The 27,809-nt window shown below is 52.6% G+C and overlaps 1 protein-coding gene across 2 annotated transcripts; it reads right to left on the bottom strand.

Annotated features, from left to right (window-relative positions):
• Positions 1 to 446: 446 nt before the first annotated feature.
• On the bottom strand, positions 447 to 21,524 carry OTUD7A (OTU deubiquitinase 7A). Of its 2 annotated transcripts, none has more exons than XM_016200823.2 (11): positions 21,374 to 21,524; positions 19,374 to 19,556; positions 17,079 to 17,297; positions 9,921 to 10,022; positions 9,079 to 9,206; positions 8,305 to 8,417; positions 7,846 to 7,973; positions 7,023 to 7,172; positions 4,110 to 4,224; positions 3,917 to 4,001; positions 447 to 1,856 (listed from the first exon to the last, which is right to left on the bottom strand). In XM_016200823.2, exons 1-11 carry the CDS (start codon positions 21,522 to 21,524, stop codon positions 447 to 449), a joined length of 2,784 nt encoding a protein of 927 aa, XP_016056309.2. The 2 variants fall into 2 exon arrangements, with proteins under 2 accessions (XP_016056309.2, XP_087685208.1); XM_087829082.1 differs by having other exon boundaries at positions 8,305 to 8,396.
• Between the last annotated feature and the right edge of the window lie 6,285 nt (positions 21,525 to 27,809).

Below are 27,809 nucleotides of genomic sequence, written 5' to 3'. Positions count from 1 at the left end.
AAGCAGGTGGCGCCCGCGGCAGAGGCCACGCAGTCCCGGGCCGCGCCTCTGCTGCGCAGTCCTGCGTGGAACCGAGCGCACACATGACCGCTGCGTGGAGAGGCCAGTCGCTGGGTTAGGGGAAAAAAGCATGTAAAACACTCCCTTCTTAAAACAAAGGGCTGCAAATTTCTTTATTTCAGAACAAAAATACTCTTGCAATGGCTATGAGTTTCCGCGGTCCGAGGCAGACGCTAGCTAGCACACCCCCGCCGACAGTATGACTTGTCTCCTATCCGTCTACTACCTGAGTGGCGTCAGTGCAGGTTCAGGCACCAGTAGGAACGTTTGACCAGACGCTGCACGGCACTGGCGCGGGGTTGCCGGCCCTCCGGGTGACCAGGGCGCGTAGAAAAGACACCGACAGAACGGCAAGCCGTCCTCTCCGCGGCGAGCCGCCCGCGCGCTCAGGGCCGCGCCCCTCGCGCCTCGCGCCGCCGCCGCAGCTCCTCCCGGTAGCAGTAGGAGCAGAAGTGCTCGGTCTCGGCGCGCCCGTAGAAGGCGCAGTTCTCCCGCTGGCAGCGCCGCTGCGCGGGGCCCGGCCCGCCACGGCCACACTCACCGTTCGAGCGCGTGGCCGGCGCGTCGGCGTCCGCGTACTCCAGCCCGTCGCGCGCCGCGCCGAAGCCGTTGGTGTAGGTCTGCGACTTGGGCTCGCCCCCGCCGGCCGCCCCCGCCGCGCACGCCAGGGCCCCGGGCACGGCGCGCGCCAGCGACTCCACCGTGTTGACCGTGCGCAGGGCGGCGGCGCGCGCGGGGCTGTAGCTCTGCGAGGACAGCGAGCGGTTCTGCTGCGGGTACGTGGCGCACGGCCGCAGCGCGCCCACGGCCGGGGCGCAGGCCTCGTCCCGCGCGCCCGCCGTCTGCACGTGGATGACGCTCTGGCGGGCCGGGGGGCTGCGCCCGGGGGCAGGTCCGCCGGCGCCCGCGCGCCTCGAGCTCCCGGGGCCCGGGGAGGCCGCGCCGCCCGCCGCCGCCCGCCCCGCTCGCGCGCCCGCCGGCCCGGGGCTCGGGCGCTCCTTGAACTTGAGCACCAGCTGCGTGGGCGGCCCGGCGGCCGGGCCCGGGGAGGCGCGCTCGGCGCCCGGCGCGCCCTCGGCCTCGGGTCTGCGCGGCGGGCGCTTGGCCGCGGCGGCGGCCGTGGCGGCGTCGCGGCGCCGCTGCTCCTGCTCGGCGCTGAAGCGCTCCTGCGCGCTCGTCAGGTAGTAGCCGATCATCTCCTCGTGGAACTGGTGCCGGTGGCTGGTGAGCAGCAGGCCGGCGAAGATGAACTTGCGCTCGCCCTGCATGGCCGCGCGCAGGATGTTGAGGCTCAGCTTCACGTCCGTGCTGTACTTCCAGGCGTCGCCCCGCGGGCCGCCGCCCTTGTCCGCCGGCGAGGTGCCCGCGGCCCTGTCCGTGGGCGACGGCGTGGTCTTCTCCGAGGGCGACGTGCTGGCCGAGGCGCCCGACTCCTCCTTGCTGCCCTTGCGCGCCTTGGCCTTCCTGTCCTTGGCGCGCTCGGGCGCGTCGCCCTTGCCGTTGGCGCTGGCGCGGCCCATCTTGCCGTGCACCAGGCCGCCCAGGCCGCCCATGTTCTTCTTCAGCTTGATGCCCAGCGTCTTGCTGAAGCTGCCCAGCTTGTTGGCCACGGAGTCGGCGCGGGTCTTGTCCCGGTCCTTTCGCGGCTTCTCCTTCTCCCTGTCCTTGGCGGCCTTGCCGTTATTGCTGTTGGAGTTGCTGCACACCGAGTCGCGGTCGGAGTCCAGGGAGTCGGCCAGGGACTGCACGTCTTCCCCCGCCGAGGCCGTGGGGGACTCGGGCTGCGCCAGGGGGGCCTGTGCGGGGCAGGAGGGAGGTCAGAGGTGCGCTGTCCCCACGTGGGACCCGCTGGGCAGATCGGTCCCTGCCCTGTGCTGCTGTGTTGGGGCCCTTGGGGGTCGCTGTTCCAACCCTATTGCCTCTTTGGTGACCGCAGGCTGCTGGGAGCCTAGAGCCCTGAGCCGGGAGTTTGGGCAAGGTGCAGGCACCGCCTGGCGCTGCACCCGAGACTGCACACATGAGCGAGGATCACCCGCCCAGACTCTGGCCTTGCAGCCCTGGCGAGGCTGGGCCTGGACGCGGGGACCAGGCCCCAGGACGGCCTCTTTGTAGCGACCGAGGCCTTCAGGTGAGATGGCACTGCACCTGCACGCACCCCTCCTACAAGGGTCTCTCCCCGATTCGCTGCAGGCAGGGGACTACACCTTGCCCTCAGAACCTCACTCTTTGGGTCTTGGAACAGACACCCCTCCATTCAGCGATGCCCAGGCACTCTGTGGTTCCCTTCTCAGAGGCAGTGTGGCGCTCAGCTGAGAGGATGCTGTACCAGGACCTGGGCTCCACAGGGAAGACGTCACCATTTCAAGGAAAGGGCCCCGGGGGGGGGGTCACTGGGGCTGACAATGAGGAGCAGACGCCTCTGGGGAGTCCCTGGAGGGGACCCCGTCAGCCGGCCAGGAGGGCAAGGCCGCAGAGGCCCCTGCCTGGGCCAGGAGAGAATTCTGCTGGAGCATCGCTGGGGGAAGCCTCATGCCAGCAGCAGGACTGGCGGGAGCTGGTGCTCATGCCTGGCTGGCTGGGCTCTCCTGGCTTCCAGGGAGGATCCTGGGAGAAGGACCATTGCACCTGCTTTACTTTTGCTCTCCCTCACAGAGCAGGTCCAAGAGAGGGCGAACCTTCTGCAACCAGGTCACCCAGGGCAAGGGCGGAATGAGTGCTCACCACCTTCCAGTTGGAAATTCCTTCCCTCCCTTCCCATCCCGGCTGGGTCTACAGGTAGCTGCGGGTCTCAGGCGGGTTTGCCAGGGACTCAGAAGGGTAGAAGCTCAGGGGTTCGCTGGGGAAGGGATGTGCGTTTGATGATGGGAGAACAGTAAGCAAGGAGCCCTGGCTCAAGTGCTGAGGGCTGGAAGGGCCCTTGCCAGAGCTGTGTGCTCAGGTCCCTGTGACACATGGGGGTCACCAAAGCCTGGCAGGGGACGCTACTCATTGCAGAATCAGCTATGTCACCGCCCAAGCCTCTTAATTCTAGGTCTAGAGCCTCTTCATTCACGCCCCTCCCAGGTGCCAGGAAGGAGTATCCACAGGAGCACTCCGTAACTGTGGGCACCTGACAGGCAGGCAGGACTCAGGAGCCACACTGCCACCCACTGTCCCTTGTGCCATCAGTAAAATGGGGTATCAGTACCTGCCTCCTGTGAAGATTAAACAAGGGAAAGGCTGAAGTGTGAGAGCTCTGAGCAGAGGCCCACGTGGCCCAGGTCCTAACACTGCCTTTAACATCAGCTCGCTTCGTGACTAAGAGAACTGATGTCTGGGAGGACCCATGATTCCTTCCCTGGGAATTCACTACTGAGCTGAGAAAACATCAGTCAGATACTTAAAGTGACTCCCTCTCAGCATCTGGAAGCGGGGGAGAGACAAAGGGGGTGCAGAGGACTCCAGCGCCGGGTTCCCTGGCTTTTCCAGGTCCCACACACAGTTATAATTAATTCCTCTGCGCAGCACATGGTGTTCTGATCTCGCAGAGATAGCTTGTGTTGTGACTTGCTCATGGTTTGTTTTCTGAGTGGGTGTGTTTATGTCTCTCCTGGAGAAAACGGGACAAAAATCCCCTACCGGAGTGCGCTCCTGCATACAGACACACGCTCCTGGTGCACACATGCACTCCTGCATACAAACAGGCTCCTGCGTGCACACACACGCACCGGGGATCCCACGCTTTGCCCCACCAGAGCGAGGGCCTGGGACCTGGGGGGTGGGGTCCTGGCACAGCCCCGGGTAGGCAGCCTCACCCGGAGGCACCTGGCCTGCCAGGCCCCAGCGGCGCGGTGCATCCCAGCCCCGCCAGGCTCACCCGGGTCTCAGAGGGGATCCGGATCCACGTCACGTTCATGTAGTTGTGCAGAAGGTTCAGCTTGGCCTCCAGCGACAGGATCAGGCTGGTGAGAGAAGACCCCGAGTGAAACGCACGTCCCCGCAGGCGCTCAGCTTCCCGGGAGGAGCGGGGCGGCCCAGCACCGCCCCGAGTCGGGGGAGGACGGGCTTACTGGGCCAGTCGCGCGTGGTCCCGGTCGTCCTTGCCCCACTCCCAGTCCTTCCCGGGGTCCACGGCGAAGTGCAGCGGCAGCAGCCTGTGCTCCGGGTCTGTCAGGGGGATCACAGCTGGAACAGAGACAGGGCCCAGGGCTGTGGCGCTGGGCGGCGGGCGGCAGCCCCCAGCCGGGGCAGGAGAGGGAATGCCAAGCCCTGACGACTCCGTGGCCAAGTAAAGCCAGCGTGGACCGAGACAACGCCGGCGCCAGCCGGGCAGCAGGACCCCAGGCTTTCCCAGGGACCCGCGCGCAGCTATAACTAATTCCCCGTGTACATGGTGTTCTGATCTCGCGGAGATAGCTTGTGCTGTGCCTTGCCCGTGGTCTGTTTTCTGAATGGCCATGTTTATTCCTCTCCTGGGGAAAATAGGGGACAAAACGATCCCCTCGCAGGAGTTGCCTGCGTACAGACCCCCCCCCCCCCACTACCGACAGCTAAGGATTTCATGTTCAGGGTGGATCTGGAGTAGTTGGAGCTGTCACCTGGAAACTGCTAAGGATCTGGGTCTGTCTGCAGACAGGAAAAGGCGAATCCTGCTTCTGTTATTTCTGAGGAAAGACCCAGGCGGACCAAGCACACTGTGCAAGGTCACCTTGAAGGTCAAGGTGGTCTGGGGCCTGACCCTCCCCTCTCCTCCCAGGGAAGGTCCCAGGCTGCCTGCTCCTCTCATTTGTGGTTTCATTCAAGTCTTTATCAGTGCAGAGGACCCACAGCTACCCACAGAGAGCGCAGGGGACCCATGGACCCAGGGGCTTGTGTGCTGTGTTGGAGCAGGATGAGTGGGTGACAAATACTTTGTCATGCCAGGTAGTGATAGATAAGTGCCCTGCAGGTGAACAGCAGGCTGTGGGAGGGAGGCCAGCCTTTCTAGGGCTGACCGGGGAGGGGGCCTTCTGAGGAGGTGACAGGCAGGTGGAGACTGCAGTGATTCGAGGGGGAGGGGAAACTGATTCATCACAAACCTTCCTGAGAGGCACAGGAAGCTGGCGAAGTGTTGCCCCACTTCCCAGAAGGGCTGGGCGGAGTGTGTGGAAGGTTTGTCTGGGATCTGCTAGGAGTTTCTGAGCAGCTGGGGACCAGTGAGAACAGCTCCTAGTGACACAGCAGCTCTTGTCAAGGACTAGGACCATGAGCAGGAAGAAAGGGAGACAGCCTCCCCCTGCTGACCCCTCAGAGCAGCACAGCCAGGGGCCGAGGCCAGGCCAGAGGCTTTGTGGCTGTAGGGGCTTCCTGGCTTCATGCCCGTGTCTGCTTGGTGGGGGCAGTGCCACAGGGGAGCCTGCCAGTCCAAACGCTGAGGGTGGCCACCTGTGGGTGCAGGACACAAACCTGCTGCACCTTCGTGTGTTACAGTCGGATGGGGCTGGGGCCTCCACCAGGGGCTCTCACCTCCACTATCCGCCAGCCTGGGAAGCAGAAGTGGCCGGCCCCCCCTTAGAGACGCAGAAGGGCTGAGACCACCAGTGCTGGGCCTGTGCTCCCTATCTCAGGCCTATTCCTTGCCCCACTCCAGTGCACAGCTCCACACAGGAGCACCTCCCTCCTGCTCCGCCCCTGGCAGCCAGATGTGGCCTGGCCCCCATCCAGGCACATGGTGCTTCCTTTGGCACCAAGAGCCTTTGGGGTCAGCGAGCCCCGAGGCACCACCCCGGCCTGGGCCTGCCTCTTCCTTTTCCTCCCTCCCCTCCCTCCAGGTTCTGGCCGTGAGCCAGGTGTCAGTCCCCCATGATTTACAGCAAGGGTGCCATGGCAAGAACAAAAGGCAAACAAACAGAATCTAAGACTGAATACAGTACCGTTAAATCTGTTCAATTGACTCAATGCTGCCCTCTAGCGTTGCCGAGGAGGACATGGCAATCCTCGGAAAAGGTCCCAATTCCAGCCACCACGCAGGCGGCCAAGCCAGTGTCCAGGAGGAGGGGCCAAGGGTGACATTTTAAACAAACACCATGGCTCTTATTTATTTTTCAGTCCTCACCTGAGGATATTTTTTTCCATTGCTTTTTCATAGAGAGTGGAAGGGAGAGAAAGGGGAGAGAGAAACATCGATGTGAGAGAGACACATCGATGGGTATCCTCCCGCATGCACACTGACTGAGGCCGTGGATCAAGCCTGCAACCGAGGTACGTGCCTTTGGCTGAAATTGAACCTCAGGCCCTTCAGTCCGCAGGCCAATGCTCTAACCATTGAGTCAAACTGGCCAGGGCTAGAACAATAATCTGTTTGAGGCAGTTTTTGTGGGTGCCCCTTGAACAATTTGGGTCTTGGTGCTGTGGGAAGTGCTGGGCTATGTGGCCTCCCTCTCCGCTATCCTGTGCCTGCTGAAGATGCAGGGAGAGGGCTCCTGACTCCACACTTGGAGAAGATAAACTCCACCCACCCCTGGGCCTCACCTCCCTACCACTGGCTCCTGGGAATTCCTATGCTCAATAGCTGGGCTGCCCCCCACCCACAGGAAGATTGGAGCCTGACATCCAAGTGGGTCCTGGCAGCCCCTCAGCCTGGGTCTTAGTTTAGGAAGGCCAGGTACTGAGTGAGGCTCCGGGGACCTGCCTGCTCACAGGTGAGATACCCCAGGGGCTGAAGGAAGATGTCTCTGCAGAGGACACAGCTGTGCCCGGGGTGAGGGATGAGGGGTGGGGCCACAGGGACTGAGAACCCACTCTGTAGACGTACCCGCCAGAAAGGCTCCAGAACAGGCCTTCCCGCAGCAACAGTTGCTTCTGGTTCCTCTGCCTCCCACCTACACGCTGACCCTTCCCCATCAGAAACCTGGCTTCCCCAGTGAGCAGGGCTTGCTTCCCAGGGAGGCTCCTTCCCCTTGCTGCGCCCAGCTCTGCCCACCCTGCCCGGCACATGGACATACCTTGCTCCCTCTGCTGATCTCTCTGCTCCATGGACACCAGGGCAGAGAAATGCGCTTGGTCATAGGCAAGAACCAGAGGTGAGCAGTGGCATCTGTTGGGAGGCACCTCCAAGGGCAGGTAAATCCCTCCAAATGGGATAGGTGCGAATGCTGTGGACACAAACAAGGGTGAGGGTGTGTGGAGCCAGCAGGGACGCGGACGTCACCCTCACTACCTGGGGCGAGATGGCCCCTGGTTCCTCCAAGGCCTTGGTGGAGGGCTTCAGTTTCCTGACTGGGAGGCAGGGTGGGTGGTGTCTGCCCTGGGAGCTGTGGTGAGGGCTGAGGGAAAGGCACATGCAAAGGGGCTGTGGAAGTGAGAGCTGGGCTCTGGGAGGGCAGGCAGCCCTTCCTGTCCTTTCCACCTGCCTGCCTGCTGACCTCATGTCTCCTGTCTTCTTTTTTCTCTTTGACACAGGGTGGCCTGAGAGGGCAGGAGGGGACTGGAGTACTGCTGGAGAGGTGTGGGCTGTCTGCAGCTCTGGAGACTCAGGTGGGGACCAGAAGTCCCCAGGGTTTAGTCCCATCCTCACTAGGCCAGATTTCACCTGCTGCTGACAGGCAGGGTGAATGAATGGCCCAGAGCCATTGCCCTGCCCTTGGGGACAGGAAGAAGCAGTGGGGAGGAGAAGGGTGTGGAGGGAGGGGAATGACTCGAGTGCCGCCCAAGCTGAGGATTCTCTCTGGTCCTCCAGGAGCTCCGCCCCACGTTGGCTGTCTCTTCCTTTGTTGACACTTTCTGGGTCAGAGTGAGACACACCTGCTTTGTTATGTGTGAACATACCTTCTCCGCCAGAGTCCCTCAGCATCGTGTCTGCTACCACGACAATGGGTCTTCTCAGTATATGGGCCAGGACAAAAACGTGGAACTCCTCGAGGCTCTCGTATACCGGATCCTCAGAGTTGTCCACGCTGGGGATAAAGTAAGGAGGGGCTGTCACTGGGCTGATTAGGAAGCAGGGTGTTGAAGGCTGACAGTGCCACCTCCAAAGGCTGGCTGTGTCATGAGCACCCTCCCGCCACCACCGGCAATGTGCTGTGATGAAGTCCAAGGAACTTGTGTGAATACCCATGTGGGGCTGTGCACACTCCCCCAGTGTCCAGAAGGCCTGCAGCAATTGCTCACACTTTTCCTGTGCCCTCGAGTAGAACCTACCGTCTGCAGGCGAGAGTTTTTGTGTCCCCGATCTTGGAGTGCTATGTGTTCCCTGGAGAGCAGGGCGAAGCTGGGGGCAGCACTTACCCCCCGCCCGTGCCGCTGTTCTTGCTGAAGTGTGTGCGTGGCTCGCTGGAGGCCAGCTTGAGCAGCTCTGTCCACTCTCGCTCCCACTCGTCCTCGGTGTACACCAGCCCTGACTGGCACAGGGGGCACGGGGTCAGGAGGGGGCAGCGGCCTCCTCACTCTCCCCAGCTGGGTCAGTGGGCAACCACTGGGCCCACTACAAGCCCCACCACGACCCAGGCCGGGCACACCTGTTAGTGGCCACAGACTGTCCCAATTTGCTATGGATGATATTTTCAGAACCTCTAATCTCTAATTTCAATGCCGCTGGGGGTCTACCCAGCACCAAGGATCATTCCTGGGGGGCGACCTATATATGTACCAGGCCTGGGCTGACCATTAAAAAGTCTAAGGGGACAATGGGCTACCTTCCAGCAGATGGCAGGCAGGTCCTTTTAGGGACAGCAGTGTGCCTATGCTCACTGGGCAGGATGAGTTGCTGGGCACACTCAGGGCTGGGCTGTGGGCAGGGCCAGGGCCACCCTGGGCTGTACCTGGCCTTCAAGTGGCCACCTGCAGGGCCCTGACATGGGTGACCTCTAACAGAGAAGATGGTGGGGCGGTAAGTGGCCACGCGCTCCCCGTGTGCTAGGGTCAGGCTCACCCCCAGCAAGTCTCAATTAGGGGCCTTGTTCTCCTAAAAGGTCTGCCTGACCTCAGAGACAGACTTGGAATTAGGGCCGAGGCCCAGGCTTTGTGGCTGCACCTGGTGAGGTCCCTGTTCTGGGCACCAACCTCTTTGTTCTGCTGCGTCTGCTGCCACCTCCACCTCCGCTTCAGGGCTTCCCTCTCAGCCCCTGTCCTCATCATGGTGTAGAGAGCTTTCCGCAAAACCAGGTCCCGGTCGTGGAAGCCCCACATGCCTGCAGCCGGGAGCAGAGATGGGGCATGAGGAGGGGACATGCTGGGAGGGGACTCAAGCCACTGCGACTTCACAACCGGCCGGGCCTCCTGCGTCTGTGTGCACAGATAACCCATCAGTCCCTGTTCAGTCCTCAGGATCAGCCAGCAGCTCCCCCTACTCTTTCCTGATGTTTCCTGTCCACACACGCAGGTTAATGAAGGGCATGTCCCCTTCTTTACGAAACAACAGCGAGTGACATCAGGCGATGCCTCTCTGGGACCCTTTGCCAGCTACTCTTGATCTCTTAAGTTTGCTTTGAGGGACATAATGTTCACTGTGCAGGTCTTGCGTTTGAGTGAGAGATAGCCTATGGGGACAAGCTGACAGACCCTGGCTTCATCTCGGGTTGGCCCGCTGCCCCAACACATCTCAACCTCCTGAGAAGCAGAGTAGGCCTCATAGCACAGTCTGGGCCCAGGAGACAGCCGGCTTCCCCGGGAGAAGGTCCCCACCCCTCCCCAGCCCGTGCTGAGTGGTGAGGGGTGATGATGACAAACCAGCCGCTCAGCATACATGCTCAGAGCAGCGCGGACACGGTCCAGAAACCCAACCAACGAGAGGTGCAGCCCAGGCCACGGAAAGGAGTGCGGCCCCACTCAGCCCTGCGCAGCCACCGAACAATGCCCAGAGCAGGCCCAGGGCGCTGCCACCTCTGTCTGCCTGCGGAGCTTACCCAGTGAGGCGGCGTGTAAGAGGCAGTTCCCATCCCCTGTGGTGGCCAAAGGAAGCAGCCGTTTGCAGCTGGTGCACACCGTGGACCACCAGTTCAGGCGACCTGCAACAGAGGCCGCTTCAGAACAGGCCCGGGGCAGGGGCACCTTCGGGAGCGCGTCAGCACAAACCTCAGCCTGTGATGTTCCAGAGGGGTTTCGGAGCCTTGGTGGGAAGGTGGGGCATTGTAGCTACTCTCTCTTTTCTTTTCTTTACTTTTTAATCCTTACCTGAGGACATGTCTCTAGAGAGAGACAGACAGAGAGAAACAGAGAGAGAGAGACAGAGAGAAACAGAGAGGGACAGAGACATAGAGAAGCAGAGACAGAGAGAGAGGGACAGAGACAGAGAGACAGAGAAACAGAGAGAGACAGAGCGTGCAACTGTGACAGAACTCTAAAAACTAGCAACTCTTCGTGTAATCTTGGTACTAATCTTTCAAATTTCCTGTAGATTTGAAAATGTTCAGAGCAGCCTGGCCGGGCGTGGCTCAGCGGTTGAGCAGCAACCTAGGATCCAGGAGATCGGGGTTCGATTCCCGGTCAGGGCACATACCTGGGTTGTGGGCTCAATCAATGACCCTCTCATCATTGATGTTTCTCTCTCTCCCTCTCCTTTCCTCCCTCTGAAATCAATAAAGATATATTTTAAAAAAAGAAAAAAAAAAAGAAAATGTTCAGAGCAAAGAGAATGCCATGTGGGTTTGTTCCACAGTTTCACACATAGGAATGAACACATTCAATTCTGGTGCCGAAGACCATTTTTATGTAAATGACCTCATTTATCTTCAGTTTCAAAAAATGGGTTGAATTCAGTTAAACACGCTTGGGGGAATCTCACTGATGCAGTGACTGGTTTGACTGAATTTTTCTCCCCCTCAATAGATAGATTGGTTTAAATTTTCAAAATTTTCACCTGGCCAGTGTGGCTCAGTGATTGAGCGTCATCCATGCACCAAAAGGTCACAGGTTCGATTTCCGGTCAGGGCACATGCCTGGTGGCAGGCTCGACCCCAGTAGGAGGCGTGCAGGAGGCAGCCGATCACTGACTCTCTCTAATCAATGTTTCTCTCTCTTCCTCTCCCCTCCTCTCTCTCTAAAATCAGTAACAAAAATATTTTTTAAAATGTTCTAAATTTTCAGATTATTCAGAAGCACAGAGCCCTGAAGCCTACAGGCAAGACTTCTCTGCTGTTGTTTCATGTTGGTCCCAGGTAGACAACATTAATAAGCCATCCTTTTTGAGACAGACAAGACTAATCAATCATCATGTTTCTGCGAAGGCTGCGGAAGACCTGCAGGTCCTCCTCACTGCGGAGCTGTGTGCAGTGATGCCCAGTTGTTTCCCATTGACGATGGGGAGGGGATGAAGTATTCGCCCATAAAGCACGCTTTGGAGGACCTGCTCTTGCAGAACTGAGGCCAAAATATCTGTTCAAGACACTAGTCAAAGGCTCAGAGACATAACCAGAAGAGTGGTTAAGTACAAGGACCTGGAGCTAGCCTTCCTGGGTTTGAGTCTCAGTGCACTACTTCTTAGCAGCGTGACCTTGAACGATGACTTTGGACAACTTACAGAACCTCTCTATGTTAGTTCCCTCTTCTGAAAAAAATGGGGATAATAAAAGTATTGATCTAATAGAGCTTTTACAAGTAAATATTATTAATATTTTTGAAGCATTTAGAACAGGGCTTGGTATATAGAAAACACCATATACGTGTTTTTGTCAAAGCAGGACTGAAACCCTGGGTTAAGTCACAGAAAGTATTTATGAATAAACTGATGAGTATGGGAATGAGCCTGCACACACTTTGGGGTAAGCACACTTGCATTTGCAACCTGCGAGGTGAGGTCAGAGGAGAGGTCAGAAGGGCAGCTCTTTTCCTGCGGACGGCCTTTGGGGGTAAGCACACTTGCATTTGCAACCTGCGAGGTGAGGTCAGAGGACAGGTCAGAAGGGCAGCTCTTTTCCTGCGGACGGCCCGGTGCTGTCCAGGGAGGTCTGCGGGTGCAGCGAGGTGAGGATAGCACTGAGAGGAACTGCTGAGGAGTTTTTATAGCAATAGGCTTTGCTGCACTATTTTTATTGACTATTATGGAAGTATTGGTTCCTTATAGAAGATTGGAAATTTTATTTATTTCTTTATTTTCTGTTAATCCTCCTCACCCAAGGATATTTTTTCCATGGATTTTTGGAGACAGTGGAAGGGAGGGGAAGAGAGAGAGAAAGAGAGAGAGACACACTGATTGGTTGCTTCCTGCATGTGCCCCACAGGGGCCGGGGATGGGACCTGCAACCCAGGTATAAGCTCTTGACTAGGAATCAAACCCACGACCCTTTGGTACGCAGGCCGATGCTCTAACCACAGAGCCACACCGGCCATGGCAGGTTGGAAATTTTAAAAACCTGGTCCTACAGTACAGTGAGCCTGAGCAGCACTGTCCGGGGGCCCTCAGGAACGCTCGCTACCCTCTGGACTAGAGTAGGCCTGGACACAGCAGGTTAACGCTTCTGCCCACATTCGTTGTTAGGTGGTATCATTAGGAGAAGGAGCCTTTAAAGAAATAAGCTGAGTAGGTCTAAGGGAAAAGAAACCATGTCAGGAACGGAAGAAAAGAGCAGAGCCCAGCTGACCTCATTTATCAGTGTCAAGGGCAATGAACCAAAGAAAATGCCTTTTTAAAAACATGGACGTACTTCTTATATCCCCACAACCTCCCGTGGACTTCCACGACTTCCACTTTGTTAGTTATTCTTCATGGAACTATCCTTGATTTCTCTGAAGTGCACAGCAAAATAAATCACTTAAGGTAACAGGTTGTGCACATGTGTGCAGAACAGCAAAGAAAGTGGGAGCTGAGGGCTGCGTCATCAGCCATTAGAAGAGAGGAGCCCTCTCCCAGATCTAAGTGGGAAGACACAGAAGTAAGAAGCAAAAGGGACCACAGAAAAAAAAAATCCTCCTCAACAACCTTTGAAATGTACATTCAAGTTTGAGATGAAGAGTGGTAAACCCCTAATAACCAAAAATTATACAGGATGGAAACAAAAAATATGTGCCAACTGCCTGTGGGAGGAGATATTTACCTGTTTAATCTCGTCACAAAAGTCAGGAAAAGGCCCCGAGAACCTGTGATGTAGGAAATTGGAACTGAGGAGCCCTCTCCCCTCCACATATAGTTAAGACCCTCAAAAACTGTCCCCTGAGTGCAAGGATTAGAAATAATTTTCTGACTGGCAAAGAAGCTGAGAGGGAAATTGGTCTCTTCTAGACTAGGCTTAGCAGAGGAATTAAAAAACAAAACCTGATTCTACCAGAAATGTAACTATTGACTTGGCTCTGATTTGAGCCAACATTGACTCGCAGCTTAGAACCCTGAAACCAAGAGATTAACCTAAACACTGTTATAGCCTGGTAATTTCCCTTGGGAATCTGGGCTAAACAAATAGACAAACATCTCTCTCAAAACAGTGGAGAAGACCCTCAACGCAGGCCACACCAGGTCCCCACAGATAATATCCTGCTCACAGCCCAAAATTACAAACCCAACAGGAACCAAGCCATCATGAGTAAGAGTCACAAACACAAAATCAGCAGTTCACAGAGGCTTACGAACCTGAGGTTCAAAACTGTTACCTAGAGACGATAAATAAGCCTGTTTAAAATGTTTAAAAGATATAAAAGAATGAAACAAAACATGGCCAAAGAATAGGAGGCAGATTTGTAAAACAAAAATAGAACTAAAAAAATGAAATATAATAAAAAGATAAAGTACACAACTCAGAATCAGTTTAATATCAGACTAGACATCTTTGAAGAAAAAATATACTTGAAGATAAGTCAGAAGAAACCCAGAATGCAACTAAGAGAGAAGAAAGGAGGTAGAAAATACAAAAGAGAGACATGAAGGACGGGCTGGAGAGGCCTAACACTGTCTAATAGAAATTCAGAAAGGAACGAGGCAGAGGCAATAGCGAAGAGATCACGACTGAGGATTTTTTAGAAGAAATATATAGAAATAAATCACAGATTTATTAAGTCTAGAATATTCCAAGCAAGAAAAAGAAAATTAGTTTATTTCTTCACATATCTTAATGAAACTGCAGACTGTAAAAGACACAGAAAAGATCTTAGAGTCTGAAAATGATGATCTTCAAAGGAGTGTGGACAGCCAACTCTTCAAAAGAAACAATGGAAACCAGGCACCAATGGAATAGTATCTTCAATGAGCTGAATGAAAATTACTGGCAACCGAAGACACTGTGTCCAGAAAAAACGTTTTTCAAAAACAGGGGCAAAACAAAGACATTTTAAGACTAATAAAAACCAAGAGTAAAATCAGCAGACACTCACCTAAGGAAATTGTAAAAGATGAACTTCAAACAGAAGGAGGGTCTGATATGCAAGAAGAAATGAAGAGAAACAAAACTGGTAAATATATGGGTACATGTACATGAGCACTGACTGCAATAAGTAGCAATAATGTCTGATGAGATTAAAAGTACAGAACTAAGATAAATAACAGTGTAAATCAGGAGGGAGGGTGAATAAAATAAAACTAGGTTAAAATATTGATTGATTTGAGATGTGACTCCTATGCATTTTGTATTTTTTAGGGTAACCTCTCGATAATGGAAAGAGTGTATAACTTTAAAACCAGTGAAGGAAAATGATTTAAAAATATTCACTTGAGTTAAAAGCAGACTCATGGTGCTTGAACATGCAGGGAATCTGACCCTGCAGCCCCAGGCCTGCCTAGTGCTGGTGGGAAGAGGGAGAGCCGACGACCTAGAGAAAGGGTGGCCTCTGAGCCTGAGGGAGATGGTGACCTTGCTTTTCATGTGCAACACCAAGCTGTCCCACCAGGTCTGGTGGGGGCCCTGCCCAGGGTGGGGGAATAGATTCTATGACTTTTAGAAGCCCCATGGTGTGGTTCCTCATCCTCCAGAAGACAGACTTCTGTTCTTTCTGTTCCCCTCATGACTCCAGTGTCCATCCCAATCATGAATGTGTTTTCCCCCAATCATGAATGGCTTCCCAATCCCTTGGCTTCTGGGGTGTCCCATAAAACAGGGAAGGCACCTGAAGTTTCAGGGGAAATGCCACCTGAAAAGATGCTCCTTTTATACAATTTAGATAATGTTCTTGCCCCAATTCTTCTAAAGTTCCCTTCCTCTTCCTGAAACGTGCCATAGGCTGGGTACTGATGCCCAGGCAGAGTCGTCCCTGGGAACCACATGTGTGAGGTTAGAAGATACCTCACTCCCTTAGCAGCATAAACAGTGATTGAGCATGTTAGCAACCTGTCCATCAAACAGTGTGCACAAGGAAGCCACGCTGAGACAGAATCTGGCTCATGTCAGAGCCCAAGCCCTCACTCCTCTGGGGCTGGGTCCCACCTTGTCCTGGTGCATCCACGGCTCAGGACCCAGGGGTACAAACTCACCAGCACAGCTGGATGGCATCTTTCATCTGCAAGTGACCTCGTACCCCTGGAAAACCTCTCTAGGTCTGTGAATAATACCACTTTGAACAGTGCCTTTTCCCTAAACATTTATTTCTTTTACTCATTTTTTTTACGGGGACTCGATCATTTTCTAAATCTCAGTCCAGCCCACACACTGTCACAGTTTGAAGGTAATCGAATCACGACAAAGCTTAATTATGTGGCTGGGGGGTGGGAGGCGAGGCTCAGTGGTCTGATGAAGTCGGCTTCCAGGACTCCTACCCAGTTGAGTGCATTCCTGGGGCTGCCATTGGTGCGCCCACCCCGGGAAGATGAGCCTACATGGTACTGGCCCAGGGCCATTCCAGCGTCTCCAGCTGGACCCAGAAGGGGACACGGGGATGAAGGCATTCCTTGCAGAAGCAGTGTGGCTGGGAGCACGGTTCAAAGCTCCAGTTCCTGACTTTGAGGGAGTGGTCATTCCAGCTCCCCACCCAACAACTGCACTTAAGAGCAGAGAAATTACGTGGGAACTGGTGCTGGGAATATTTAAAAAATAAACAAAAACTTGAGCTCCTGCCAAGGAGACGATCAGATGGACACCATTGAGGGAAGCTGGTGGGATCTCGGGGGAGGAGCCCTTAGTCATTCATTCTGCCTTTTCCAAGCAACACTCCTGATTCACACATGATAATGGGACCAGTTAGCTTGAGCTTCGTAACAGACGGTTGCCACAGGTTTAAAATAAGATGCCATTTTCCTCATCACCCACTAAGACACTTTGGTGAAAGAAGACAAAACGTGACCATTCTCTAGGAGAAAGACGAGTGACCTCTTGCACTAAAGGTAACCCTAGGATTCCTTTAAACCTCACTACCCTTCTGGAGAGACCCCACCCACCCAGGGCCACTGATCCCCCTTCTCTGGGCATCACGGTGCCTTGTGTGTGTCTCTACATGCCCCCGTCCCCATCACAGGACTGTGATGCTTGGCTCTGGGTTGTCCATGCTCCGGACTCCCTCATCCACTGGTCCTCAACATCAAGCAGAGCTGTGTTGGGGCATAGTAGGAGGTCCCCACAATGAGCTCACCCCTCCCCTGGATGTCATCTCACTGCAAACTCCCACATTAGCCCAGACTACGCCAGAACTCCAGACACACATGTTCAACTGGTCAACTGCTACTCCACTGCCTTCTTTCCAACCCTCCAGCCCTCTCTTCACCTGCTCCTCTGCCCCAGCCTTGGCCTTCCTCAAATTAGCCAAGCCTCTGAGGCTTAGCCCCTCTGCCAGGGGTGCCCGTGACACCCCTCCTGCCTTGTGTCCCCCTCACCCCTGGGGGAGTCAGATGGGGAAAAGGAGAGAAGCAGGCAGTTCAGCACTGAGCTCTCATGGGGGGGCGGGGGGGCACGGGAGGGAGACTGGTCTTGCCAGATTGGACTTAGGAACGAAGGAAAAATTCCCAAGATCTCAGCCCTGCAGGGTCATGGATGCTATGTCCAGCCAGCACTGGGCTGGGGCAGAGCCTGTCTTTAGAGCAGGGGTTCGGTCCTAGCACCCAGAGTCCCAACTGAACACGCTTAGGTCTGACAACACACGTCTCCTGCTCTCTGAGGGAAGTGAGACCACAGGTGCCTGAGCCTCTGGTCCCTGGCCCTGGGAGGCACACTCACCCGCCTGCTCCAGAGCCACCATGGTTGCCTGCTCGATCAGGTCCCGCTCGATGAAGCTCCGGAAGTCCTCACTGTACACGCTCAGGTCCGGCAGCTGGAACGTGTAGATTGGCATCTCCAGGGGGAACTGCTCGCTGCTGCACTCACTTGCCACGTGGGAGCGGGCCAGGGACACGATGGCGGAGCTGGCGTGGGAAATGCCTCGGGACAGACGCTTTTCTGAAGGGGGGGACAGAGATTCAGATACAGCTAGAATGGCGAGGCCAAGAGAGCAGAAACAAACTCAACATTCATTCACAACAGTTGGGGGGGGGGGCGCCTAATGCAACAAGAGACAAATGGAATTCATTGTGTAAATATGAAGAATATTAAATTACTTCAGATGCTATGATTCTATAGTTAGAAAACCCAGGTGATTAGAGTAGTCTTAATAAGAGAATTAATAATACGAGTATTAATAAGAAAATTTACACGACGACTAGATAAAAGATAAATACACAAAAAGTAAGTTATTTTTCTTGATGCCTAAAGTCTTAACAGAATCTGAATAAATGGAGAGGCATATGCAATGTTTTTAGATAGGAACATGATATGACAATATGCCAATTATTCCTAAAATAAAATAGAATTCTAATTTTAAGGCTTATATGGCAGAATAAATACACAAAAATAGTGAAAACCTTTTGGAAAAGCATAGCAATAAATGGACTTGGCCTAAGCAGAGAGAAATACAATATGGAACTCCATCAGTTAAATGTAACAGGATGGGCAGCTACATGGATGGACCGAGTCCGGAAACAGATCCATGAATATTTGTCAATTTAACATATGGCCCAGTTGGCATTTCAATTCAGTGGGAAAGGAATTTTTATTCAGTAAATGCGCTAGAGTAACTCACTCTCAATCCAAGAGAAGCAAAACTAGAGCCTGAGCTATTATTTATAAAAATTTCAGCCCTGGCCAGTGCAGCTCAGTTGGTTGGCGTTGTCCTGTGCACCAAAAGGTGGCGGGTTTGATTCCCAATCAGGGTACATGCCCAGGTTGTGGGTTCCATCCCTAGTCATGAGCACATGGCCATGAACCCATAGCCGTGAATGCACAGGCACGAACCCATGGTCGTGAATGCATAGCCGTGAATGCACAGCCATGAGCACACAGCCATGAGCACATAGTCAAGCAAACACTTCATTTGGCAGAATATTTTGCGAACAAAGTCGTGAAGCAAACAGCCCAGTGGGACATATACATATAACTAATTATCGGCTGAATCATGTTGTGTATACAATAGTATGAGGCTTTGAATGCTACAAATTGACAAGAAAAATGCAAACAAATCTATAGAAAAATGGGTAAAGTATGTGAACATGCATGTAGCAGACAGGGAAATCCAAGTGGCCAACAAGCAAATGACAAGAGAGAAGTTAAAATGACACTATTTTCCACTCTTTGGAGCACAGAAACAACGTAAGTCCACTGTGAGGACAGCCAGTCCTGCACGAATGAAGGGAAACACAAGTTCCACGCGTGGCAAGCAGAACTATTCGGGAAAGAACTCCGGAAGTTGCTAAATTAAAAGTACACACGTGGGTAGAGCAAGCCCAGTTGGGAGACGCTCCCCTGGGAAATAGAAGCACCAGTCCGTAAGGCTGCGGGCAGGAAGCATATTGCCACAGTGCCAAACCAAACAGCAACAAAACCCGAGAAAGAAACAGGTGTGGTTTAAAATTACTGTACACTGTGGAATAAACTACTCAGAGAACAGGCTCAGGATTTATTGGTCAATGAAAGAGGCCGTTTGCAGGGTACTGCGTGCATCTGACTCTGATGGCTTCGCACTGGGAGCAAATGTAGCGCGAGGCGCAGACGGAGGCGGACCGGGATGTAATCACTGGTTATTACTCCCCTGAGACTTAAGGCATGGAAGAAAAATGATTCTTCATATATTTTGCATTGTTTCCTTAGTTACAATAAGCATATCTTACTTCAGAGCAAGAATGGAGCTCATGGAGCCCATGGGGTGATGAACATCAGTGTTGAATAGACTTGGAGATTATACTACTTGAGATGGAACGGAAAGAACTCGAGATGTTGGGCCTGGGAAAACCAGGACTCTGGGAGGACTGCGGGCCTATAATCCCCTGCGATGGACGCCCCTGCTTCTCTGAGGACATTTCAGCTTAGCAAGAGGCGGGATGAGCCTGCCTGGCCCGCAGCAGGGAGGTTGGCGATTCCCTGCAAACCACAGTGTGCTGGCCCAGGCAACCTGGGGCCCAGGCTCATTCCTGCAGCCGGTACCTTGGGCAATGTCCTCCTGTCTCTGCAGGCAGGCCCGCTCCGCCTTGTGCCCGGGCTGGGGCGGCTCTCGCTCGGGCTGCTTGGGGCACCTGCCCTCGTTGAACACATGCGGCAGGTTGGCTGTGTGCACCTGTCGGAGCTGCTCATAGTCACTCAGAGCGGCGGTCAGGTCCCAGTTTTTGCCTGTGGATAAAAAGTGACGAGCGATGAGAACACAGAGGCATGAGTGGTAGTCTCATTATAGAAAACAACCGTGCAAAGAAGGGTTTCTCATCGGCATTTAACTAATGAACTTCCCACCAACAGTTCTCCATTTTCAAAGGCATACGGTGACTTCAGGCATAACCTCTAAAAGCACGGTCTCACACCCATGACTTTTGTTCCCATGAAATATGTTATTATATCCAGCCCACAGCCTTCAGTTCACACACACGGGCACACACCACATGTGACAGTCCCAATTATATTCCCCTCAAAAACCTATCCCGGAGAGGAGCAAAATGTAAAGTAAAAAGGGAATAAAAAGCATTCCTAATTTTTCTTTGGGCTTTTGCTCAGAATTGCACTTTTTCTTTTGAGTTTAATATGGGAAACTCAGACAGTCGGGAGGGATTGTCTGTGCCACAGGCTGAGTAGGAGGTGGCCTTCGGGCTCAGGTACTGAGTGGGTGAGACGCCAGGGGGACTGGGGAGCCACCGGGCGAGTGCTCAGAGGGGGCCCCTGCATTGGGACGGTGCCCGGGGTGGGAGTGGAGTCTTTGCAGCACCAGGGAAACTGTTGTTGGGGCTTCAACTCCTGACTGAGGGTCAGCAGACACCTAAGGAAAGGGACCAGGCACCCCACACTGAACCTCATTCAATTAGGCATTGTGCCCCCCTTTTAAAAATCCTCACCTGAGAATGTTTTTATTGTTGTTTTTTATAGAGAGAGGGGAGGAGGGAGAGAGAAACACTGATTGGCTGCCTCCTGTATGCACCCCAGCTGGGAACTGAGCCGCAATCTGGGTGTGTGCCCTGACCTTTTGTGTACAGGACGGTGTTCCAACCAACTGAGCCACCCAGCCAGGCGTAGGCATCCACTGTGCCCTTTTTAAAGACAGAGAATTCAACACCTGACTTAAATTTGAAAGAGCAAATAAAATCACATCCTGTCCCATTAGCTTCAAATGGCTGGTGTTAACCACATTGACTAATTATGGGCTGAATTATTTGTGTAAACAACAGGAAGGAGCCTGGCTGGCGTGGCTCAGCGGTTGAGCATCGACCTATGAGCCAGGAGACTGCGGTTTGATTCCCAGTCAGGGCACATGCCCAGGTTGTGGGTTCGATCTCCAATGGGGGGCGTGCAGGAGGCAGCCAACCAGTGACTCTCATCATTGGTGTTTCTATCTCTCTCTCCCTCTCCCTTCCTTTCTCTAAAATCAATAGGCATATTTAAACAAACAAACAAAAAAAACAACAACAGGAAGGAGGCTTTGATTGTATGAAATAATATCCGAACATCTTCCGCTGGCCTCTGCTGTTTTCTAGGGCAGACTGGTACTGTCAACCATGACATCTAAATTCTATCACATAGCCATTTACAACTGAGCCATGCTCACCTCCACGGTCAGCTCACAAAGACAGAGCAGAACCCTCCCTCCTGGGCTGCTCATGTATGGCTCTGACCCTCCACAGGTTTCACACGGAACGGACTACTGCCCAGGCCCCAGACTGGCCACTAGGTGGCACCCATGTGAGACAGGCCCCAAACAGCATCTCTCAGACTCCCCGCTGGAACGGAAAAGACTGGCTGAGACCTTCTGCTTTCCCTGTAGAGAGTGAGTCACCTATTCCATACCCTAAATAAAGTCAAGAATAACTTCATTACCAACACCCTTTCTTACATTTTAAAGAGTCCAAGTGCCACCGTTGTTAGGTAACAGAAATCTTACCTTTCGTCACTGGGTTGGCAGGTAGTGGCTCCTGAGAGGGAGCAGTGGGGGCGAGGAGGCTGCTTACCTTCCAGCAGGTCTCTGGCCAGACCAGGTTCTGCCCCCGTGGACCGAACAAAGTCTGACAGGACTGCGTCCATATCAAGCGTCATGTGATCATGTAGAAGGGCCGCCCAGCACTCAGCCGAGGTGGGGTTGGGGAGCAGGCTAGAAACCATCCATCTGCAGGTAAGACGGGGGGAGCGAAGGTCAGGCCGTGGCCGCATGATGGGATCACGCGGAGGCCCAGTGGAGGGAAGGAGCCCTTTCTCCTGCTGGGACATATTTTTGAGCTGGTTTGCGACAACTGCCTGATTCCTCGCATATGACATTAAATTATAAAAGTCAAAGTCAAGTGTCATCCCTCTGTACATGCCATTTACATGCTGGGGGTGAGGATTTAAGTCCACTCTATTGATGAATGTCCTGTTCTTTCTCTCCAGGTAACTACCTGGACCACTGCTCCTACTCCAGAGCCAGGATGCAGGCCTAAGCTCAGCCCACAGCTGTCACTCTGACCAGCTGTGACGTGCTGATCAACTTCTCGGAGCCCACCAGGGCCTTGGTAAGACTCGAGGAGGAAAGAAGCTCGTCTCAGGTGCATACCTTGGGGGCTGAGATTGGGGGGTGGGTGGTCTGTGACCGGAGAGCTGGCATTGCTCACATGCCATCCTGCGCCAGGCTCCTACTGGGGGGTAATTTTTGCTTGGTGTGGCCAGAAAGTAAGAGAATTACTGGACCTGATGTTTATGGCACCAGCTAGGAGACTGCCTTCTTCCCTCTCTCCATGGGCCGGAGCCTCGGCCGGGAGTCACTTCTCTTGTCACGTCCACCTGGGGGACAAATCAGAGAATGAGAGCATGTTGTTCCCCTCATCCTCAGACAGGGGATCAAACCCGCAACCCAGGCATATGCCTTGACCAGGAATCGAACTGGCAGCCTTTTGGTGCACAGAATGACGCTCAACCTGCGGAACCACTCTGGCCAGGGAGGTGGGTTTTGAGGAGGATTTGGGAAGGCTCAGAGGACACTGCACGCTGGCTGAACACCACGAGCTGAGGCCAAGAGGCACAAACACCTCACATGTCCAAGGGCGAGTGGTATAAGAGCAGTGAGTAGCTGGACTGCAACAGGAGGCCCAGGGGATGCCACTGGGGGTTTCTGAGGACAGAACTGACACGTGCAGAGACATGGACCTTTGGTAACAGGGTGAAATGTGCGTCAAGAGTACAGGAAGAATGGCAGGCGTGGCCCATCCTACCCCCACTCGCCCACTGCTGGTTTACCAGGTAGCAGTGGAAAACCTTGGTTTCAGAGAAGACGGACATTCCCAGTACCGGGGCTGAGTCACAGTGCATCAAAGCCAGTCACCTGGAATTTGGTTTACGTGCTGGAAACAGGAGTCATCTGGGTCTGGTTTGTGGGGAAGCTTCTGCGTATCGGACAGAGAGGGACAGACTTACCTGGGACAGTCCTTTCCCACTTGGCCTCCCCTCCTTTCTGCCTTAGGCAAAGACATCCCTGTAAGGACACCCACCCTCTTGGGACTGGGAGGCAGGAAGCCAGAGGACAAGACCCAACGTGCAAAGTCCATCCCTGACGGAATCACTGAATGTTTGCACCAGCCCCAGATGGCCCACATCTGGGTTTCTGGTCATGTTTCTCCTAAAAACACTTATTTGTTCAAGCCAAATAGGTCAAACACTTGGTTACTTGTAGCTAAACTTATCCCTAACTGATTCATGAGGGTAGAATAATTCTGATGTCAAAACTAGAATAGCCCTGGCCAGTGTGGCTCAGTGGTTAAAGGGTCAGTGCCCACGGAAGGGTTTTGGGTTTGATTCCTGGTCAAGGGCACATATCTGGGTTGCAGGTTTGATCCCCAGTCTGGGTGTGTGCGGGAGACAACCAATCGATGTGTCTCTCTCACATCCATGTTTCTCTCTCTCTCTCTCACCTGCACCCTTCCTCCCTCCCTTCCACTCTCTCTAAAAATCAATGGAAAAAATATCCTGGGTGAGGGTTAACCAAAAACAAAAACAAAACTAAAACTAAAACTAAAAACTAGAGTAGAAGTCACAGAAAAAAGAAAACCACAGGCAGATTTCATTTATAAACATAAATATAAAACATAAAAGACTAATGGATGAATCCAAACTGTAGAAAAAGACATAAAGATAAAGATGGGGCCAGGAGCTGCAGCACCGAGAGTGTCTGGTGATGGAGATGAGGGGCCAGCGCAGCCAGGTGCCCCAGACAAGCCCGGAGCTTTCCGGAGCTGCCATGGCTCACTGCAGACTCGCATGAGGGAAGTCAGTCCCCCTCTCCTGAAGTCCCCTATTTTCCTCTAACAGCCCAATGTGATTCTGCTGCTGATGTTAACAAGTCACAGGAGAAAAACCATGTGGTCTCAAAAGGTGCTGACGAGTCCTACATTCACTCACTGTGCCAGCTCGAAACAAAACAAAGACAGAAGGAACTTCCTTTGCTCATTAAACGTACGGATCCCAAGCTTATAGGACTCACCCTGCCTGATACTGAAAACATTAGAAGCAACTTCATCCAAGTCCCGAACAAGCCCATGGCTAAGTATTGGAACAAATGAGAACATTTAAATGGCTGGAGCAGGACCAACGTGCAAAAATCAATACTTTTCCTACACACCAGCCAATTAAGCATTTTCAAAAAAGAAAAAAAAATCCATTTCATAATATCCAAGAGCAAGGATGGTCTTTGGGGAGTCCCTAAACCCCTTTGTATCTATTTCCCCACCTACACATGGGGAAGACAGGATTTTGTTAATTTTAGCTAAAGTTAAATAATATTTCTCTATCTTCTACCTACCCAATGCATTCTCTATCTCTCCCTTTCTATTTCTACCCACCTGCACACCTGCCCACTTGCCTACCTGCTTACCTACCCCCCCACCCATCTCTGTTTCTGTCTGGCCGTCCATCTATCCGATTATACAGTTTCCTATCGATCTCACTGCTTATATAAATATCTGCCTTCCTCACTGTCAGTCTGACTCCCTCTTTCCTGTTTTCTGTCTGTGTCTATCTATCTGTCTCTCTTTCTGTCTTACTACTATCTGTCTATCTAACCTAGTAATCATCTCACGGTCCATCTGTTGGTCTCTATGTCTGTCTATCTGTCTTTCAGCCTATTTGTCTATTTACATATATACGCCTGTCAATATATTCACCTGGTTATGTGCCTTTGTCCGTCTGTCTCTCCATTCATCTGTCCACCCATCTATCCATCTGTATTTATTTTCCTCCCTCCCTCGCTCCCTCTAAATCTGTCTGTCTGTCTCGCTCACTGTCTCAGGACAGTCTATCTTTCTTCAATCTAATGTTTATCAGCCAGTCTATCGGTCTATCTCTACCCTGTTATAGTGACTGACACAGAGTAGAGCCAATAAATGATAGTTTACCTTTTCATTTCCCTTCACCCCTTTGTTTCTCCATTTCTATAATCAACTGCTGTTCACTGAGCCCTTGCTCTGTGTTAAGTGCCAGGGATACAACCTAAACAGGCACAGTTTCTGTCTTTGAAGAGGCTGAGGCTTATGGAGGCAAGCACGCTGCAGTGTACACAGATACCAATCATAATGCTGCACACTCACTTTTCAGACACCGCGACGTCCTGCCGGTGTGTGGCTGTCAGGCGTCCGGGCCCACACTGCACCGTCCCTGCTGGAAATGGCCCATTGTCACCCCAGGGGAAGGGGGGAGACCACAGTCTCTGAGAGCTCTGGAAAAGACCATGAGAACAAGAGAGGCTGTTCATATTTTCTCAAAAGTGAGAATTTAAAGCTTCGATGTTAAGAATTAAATTTTTATACTTTAAAATCTAAATAGTAATACTTCAAACTTCAACATGATTTTAAATATTCAGTATGGACTTGCAATGGTCTTGATAGTCAACCCCATACCCCTGAATCTTCTTTCCCCAGCACATGATCCCACCCTTTCATTTTTAAATGAGTGCAGGCGTCAGAAGGTAGGTCAGCGTTCATGGGAAAAGTCTTATTGGTATCCTCTTAGAGAAGTGGCTGTGGGGTCAGAACCCGTGAGAAGCTCAGGCGCGGCACTGATATTGCAGGTGAGATGCTCAGTGCTCCCCACGGGGCCCAAACCAACCCTGACTTCCCAGTTCGTGAGAGACTCAGCTGGAGTGGTCTGTGGGAATCTCAAAGTTAGGAAGCTGTTCCTATTCCTGCTGCGGAGCCCAGAGCACCAGCCTGGGCTTGGTGTGGTCCGCAGGGAATCCAGAGGTCGGGGTGATGACCACACCTTGGCCCCAATGGGGTGCACTGTGCTCCACTGTGGGCAGTCAGGGTGTCACAAGCGACATCCCGAGTCTGGAGGTCCCCATGCACCACATCACTGCCCAGGACAGTGCATTATGGTCTACACGGAGAGCGGGAAGAGCAGCATGAACAGCATCCTGACTCCTGAGGGCCACTCACCTATTGGCAATGCGGGGTTTTCTTGCAGGTGTAGGAACCGTAGGATGTTTGAGACTGGACAGGTGATATGGGAGGAATCGGGTCACATCCATGCACACTACACAGGTTACACACACCACCTGGGGGTACAGGAACCCTGCTTTCCTACGTGATGGCATCTGCAGACCCTGCCTGCGTCCCTGGAACGCACCTGTTGGCTGCGCACCTGAGGCTGGGGCGGTACAGCCTGTCCCCCGGCTCTGGGCAGCCTAGGGCTCCAGACCCCAGCGACATCTCCCAACATCTCCACCCAGGCAGACACGTCGCCCATCTTCACCCGGCGACTGCTCTGCATTCAGCATTTCAAAGCTAATGTGGTCACGCGTTCTCTTTGGTGGTTTGTGTCTTCTATCAGTGTAAAATATTTTGGTCTTCTGTGCACCTTCCCGCCTTGAACTCGGCTCTGCCCCTTGCATTGCTGTTCTTCTTCCCTTTTCATTATTGCTTGTTATAGTTGTGTCTATGCCTTTATATTTTTACCTTTTTAGGCCATTTTATTTCAGAGGGGTCTCATTCAATACCTTATATATAAAACTTAGTCCTTTGCTCAGTTTCAGAATATCTATCTTTTACGTGGGGAATTTAACCTGCTCCATTTTTTTGGTAGCAGGCGGGAGCAGGGTAGAGGGATGACTGGTATATTTGGACCTTTGCTATTGTCTTATTTCATGTTTTCTACTTTTCAAGTACTTTGCTGCTGTTGTTTTCACACTGTTTTTAACTGCCTTGATTGGTTTCACTTTTCCTGTAATATTTTTTAGAAGTTACATATCTTTATCCAATTTGAGACTTAACACAGATAACCTCTAATTTCCAAACAGGATAAGACCATTAGTTGAACATAATTCCCTTCCCTTTCTATGCTCCTGCTGTATTTTGTTGAAATCATTTAAAGCATTCTAAACTGCTTTTAATTTCCATGCTTCTACTTTCTTAGGGAGCATTTCTCAGCCATTGCCTCAAGCTTCATGTGGCTACATTATTAATAATCACATGTGTGACTGTTTTACTGTCTGTTAATTAATCGCAGATGATTTACATATCTCTGGTTTCTCCTTTATTGAATTTTTTATTTTACTAGAGGGAATCGCTGAGTGGTTATTTCAAAAGTGGTTTTGTAGACCATAAATTTTCTGGCCCTTGAACAGAAATGGGAAGAGGGAAAATGCAAAAGACTGAGAATCAAGAGCCAAAACAATCTTGAAAGAACAAAGCTGACGGTCTCACACGCCTTGATTCTGAAACTCACTACCGCAGACGGCGAGTCTGCTCATGGACCTGGGCAAAGCGCACTGAAAACCTCTGGAAAGGGCTCACCATCCCAGGTCCACTGAGAACACTCATGGGGCGAAGTAAAATATCAACATTAACAGGAGTTCAGGAGGTGAGTCCAACCCTCACAGATGACTTTGGGGGGGGTTAAGACTTCAGTGGAGGAAGTAGCTGCAGATGTGGAGAAACAGCAGGAGAACTAAAGTTAAACGTGGAGCCTGAGACGGGGCTGAGTTGCTGCAGCCTCACGACAGAACTTTCACAGAGGAGGAGTTGCTTCTTGGGGAAGGGCAAAGAAAGTGGTTTCTTGAGACGGGATCTACTTCTGGTGGAGATGCTGTGAAGACTTGAAATGAAACAAGGGATTTAGCATATTACGTAAACTTAGTTGATAAAGTAGTGGCAGAATTTGAGAGGAGTGATTCCAATTTTGAAAGAAGTTCTACTGGGGGTAAAATGCTCTCCAACAGCATCACATGCTACGGAGAAATCATCCCTGAAAGGAAGTCAATCGATCCAGTAAACCTCAGTGTTGCTGTATTTTATTTTTTTAAAAATGTTTATTTTTATTGATTTCAGAGAGAGAGGACGGGAGAAGCAGAGAAACATCAGTGTGAGAGAGAAGCATCGATTGGTTACCTCCTACACGCTCCCTGACCAGGATCAAACCCACAACCTG

This window comes from Miniopterus natalensis, chromosome 22 (genome assembly GCF_054644295.1).
Source record: "Miniopterus natalensis isolate mMinNat1 chromosome 22, mMinNat1.hap1, whole genome shotgun sequence".
NCBI lineage: Eukaryota > Metazoa > Chordata > Mammalia > Chiroptera > Miniopteridae > Miniopterus > Miniopterus natalensis.
The sequence above is the reverse complement of the archived record's forward strand: the minus strand, read 5'-3'. Positions and strand labels throughout refer to the sequence as shown.

Bases quoted from the DNA above. Each gene is read 5' to 3' on its own strand.
- OTUD7A (XM_016200823.2), bottom strand. From the start codon at position 21,524: ATGGTTTCTAGCCTGCTCCCCAACCCCACCTCGGCTGAGTGCTGGGCG. The intron at 4,225-7,022 runs GTATGTCCATGT...TCTCTGTTCCAG, and splicing joins AGATCAGCAGAGGGAGCAAG to CTGTGATCCCCCTGACAGAC. The intron at 4,002-4,109 runs GTAAGCCCGTCC...TTCTCTCACCAG, and splicing joins GACCACGCGCGACTGGCCCA to CCTGATCCTGTCGCTGGAGG.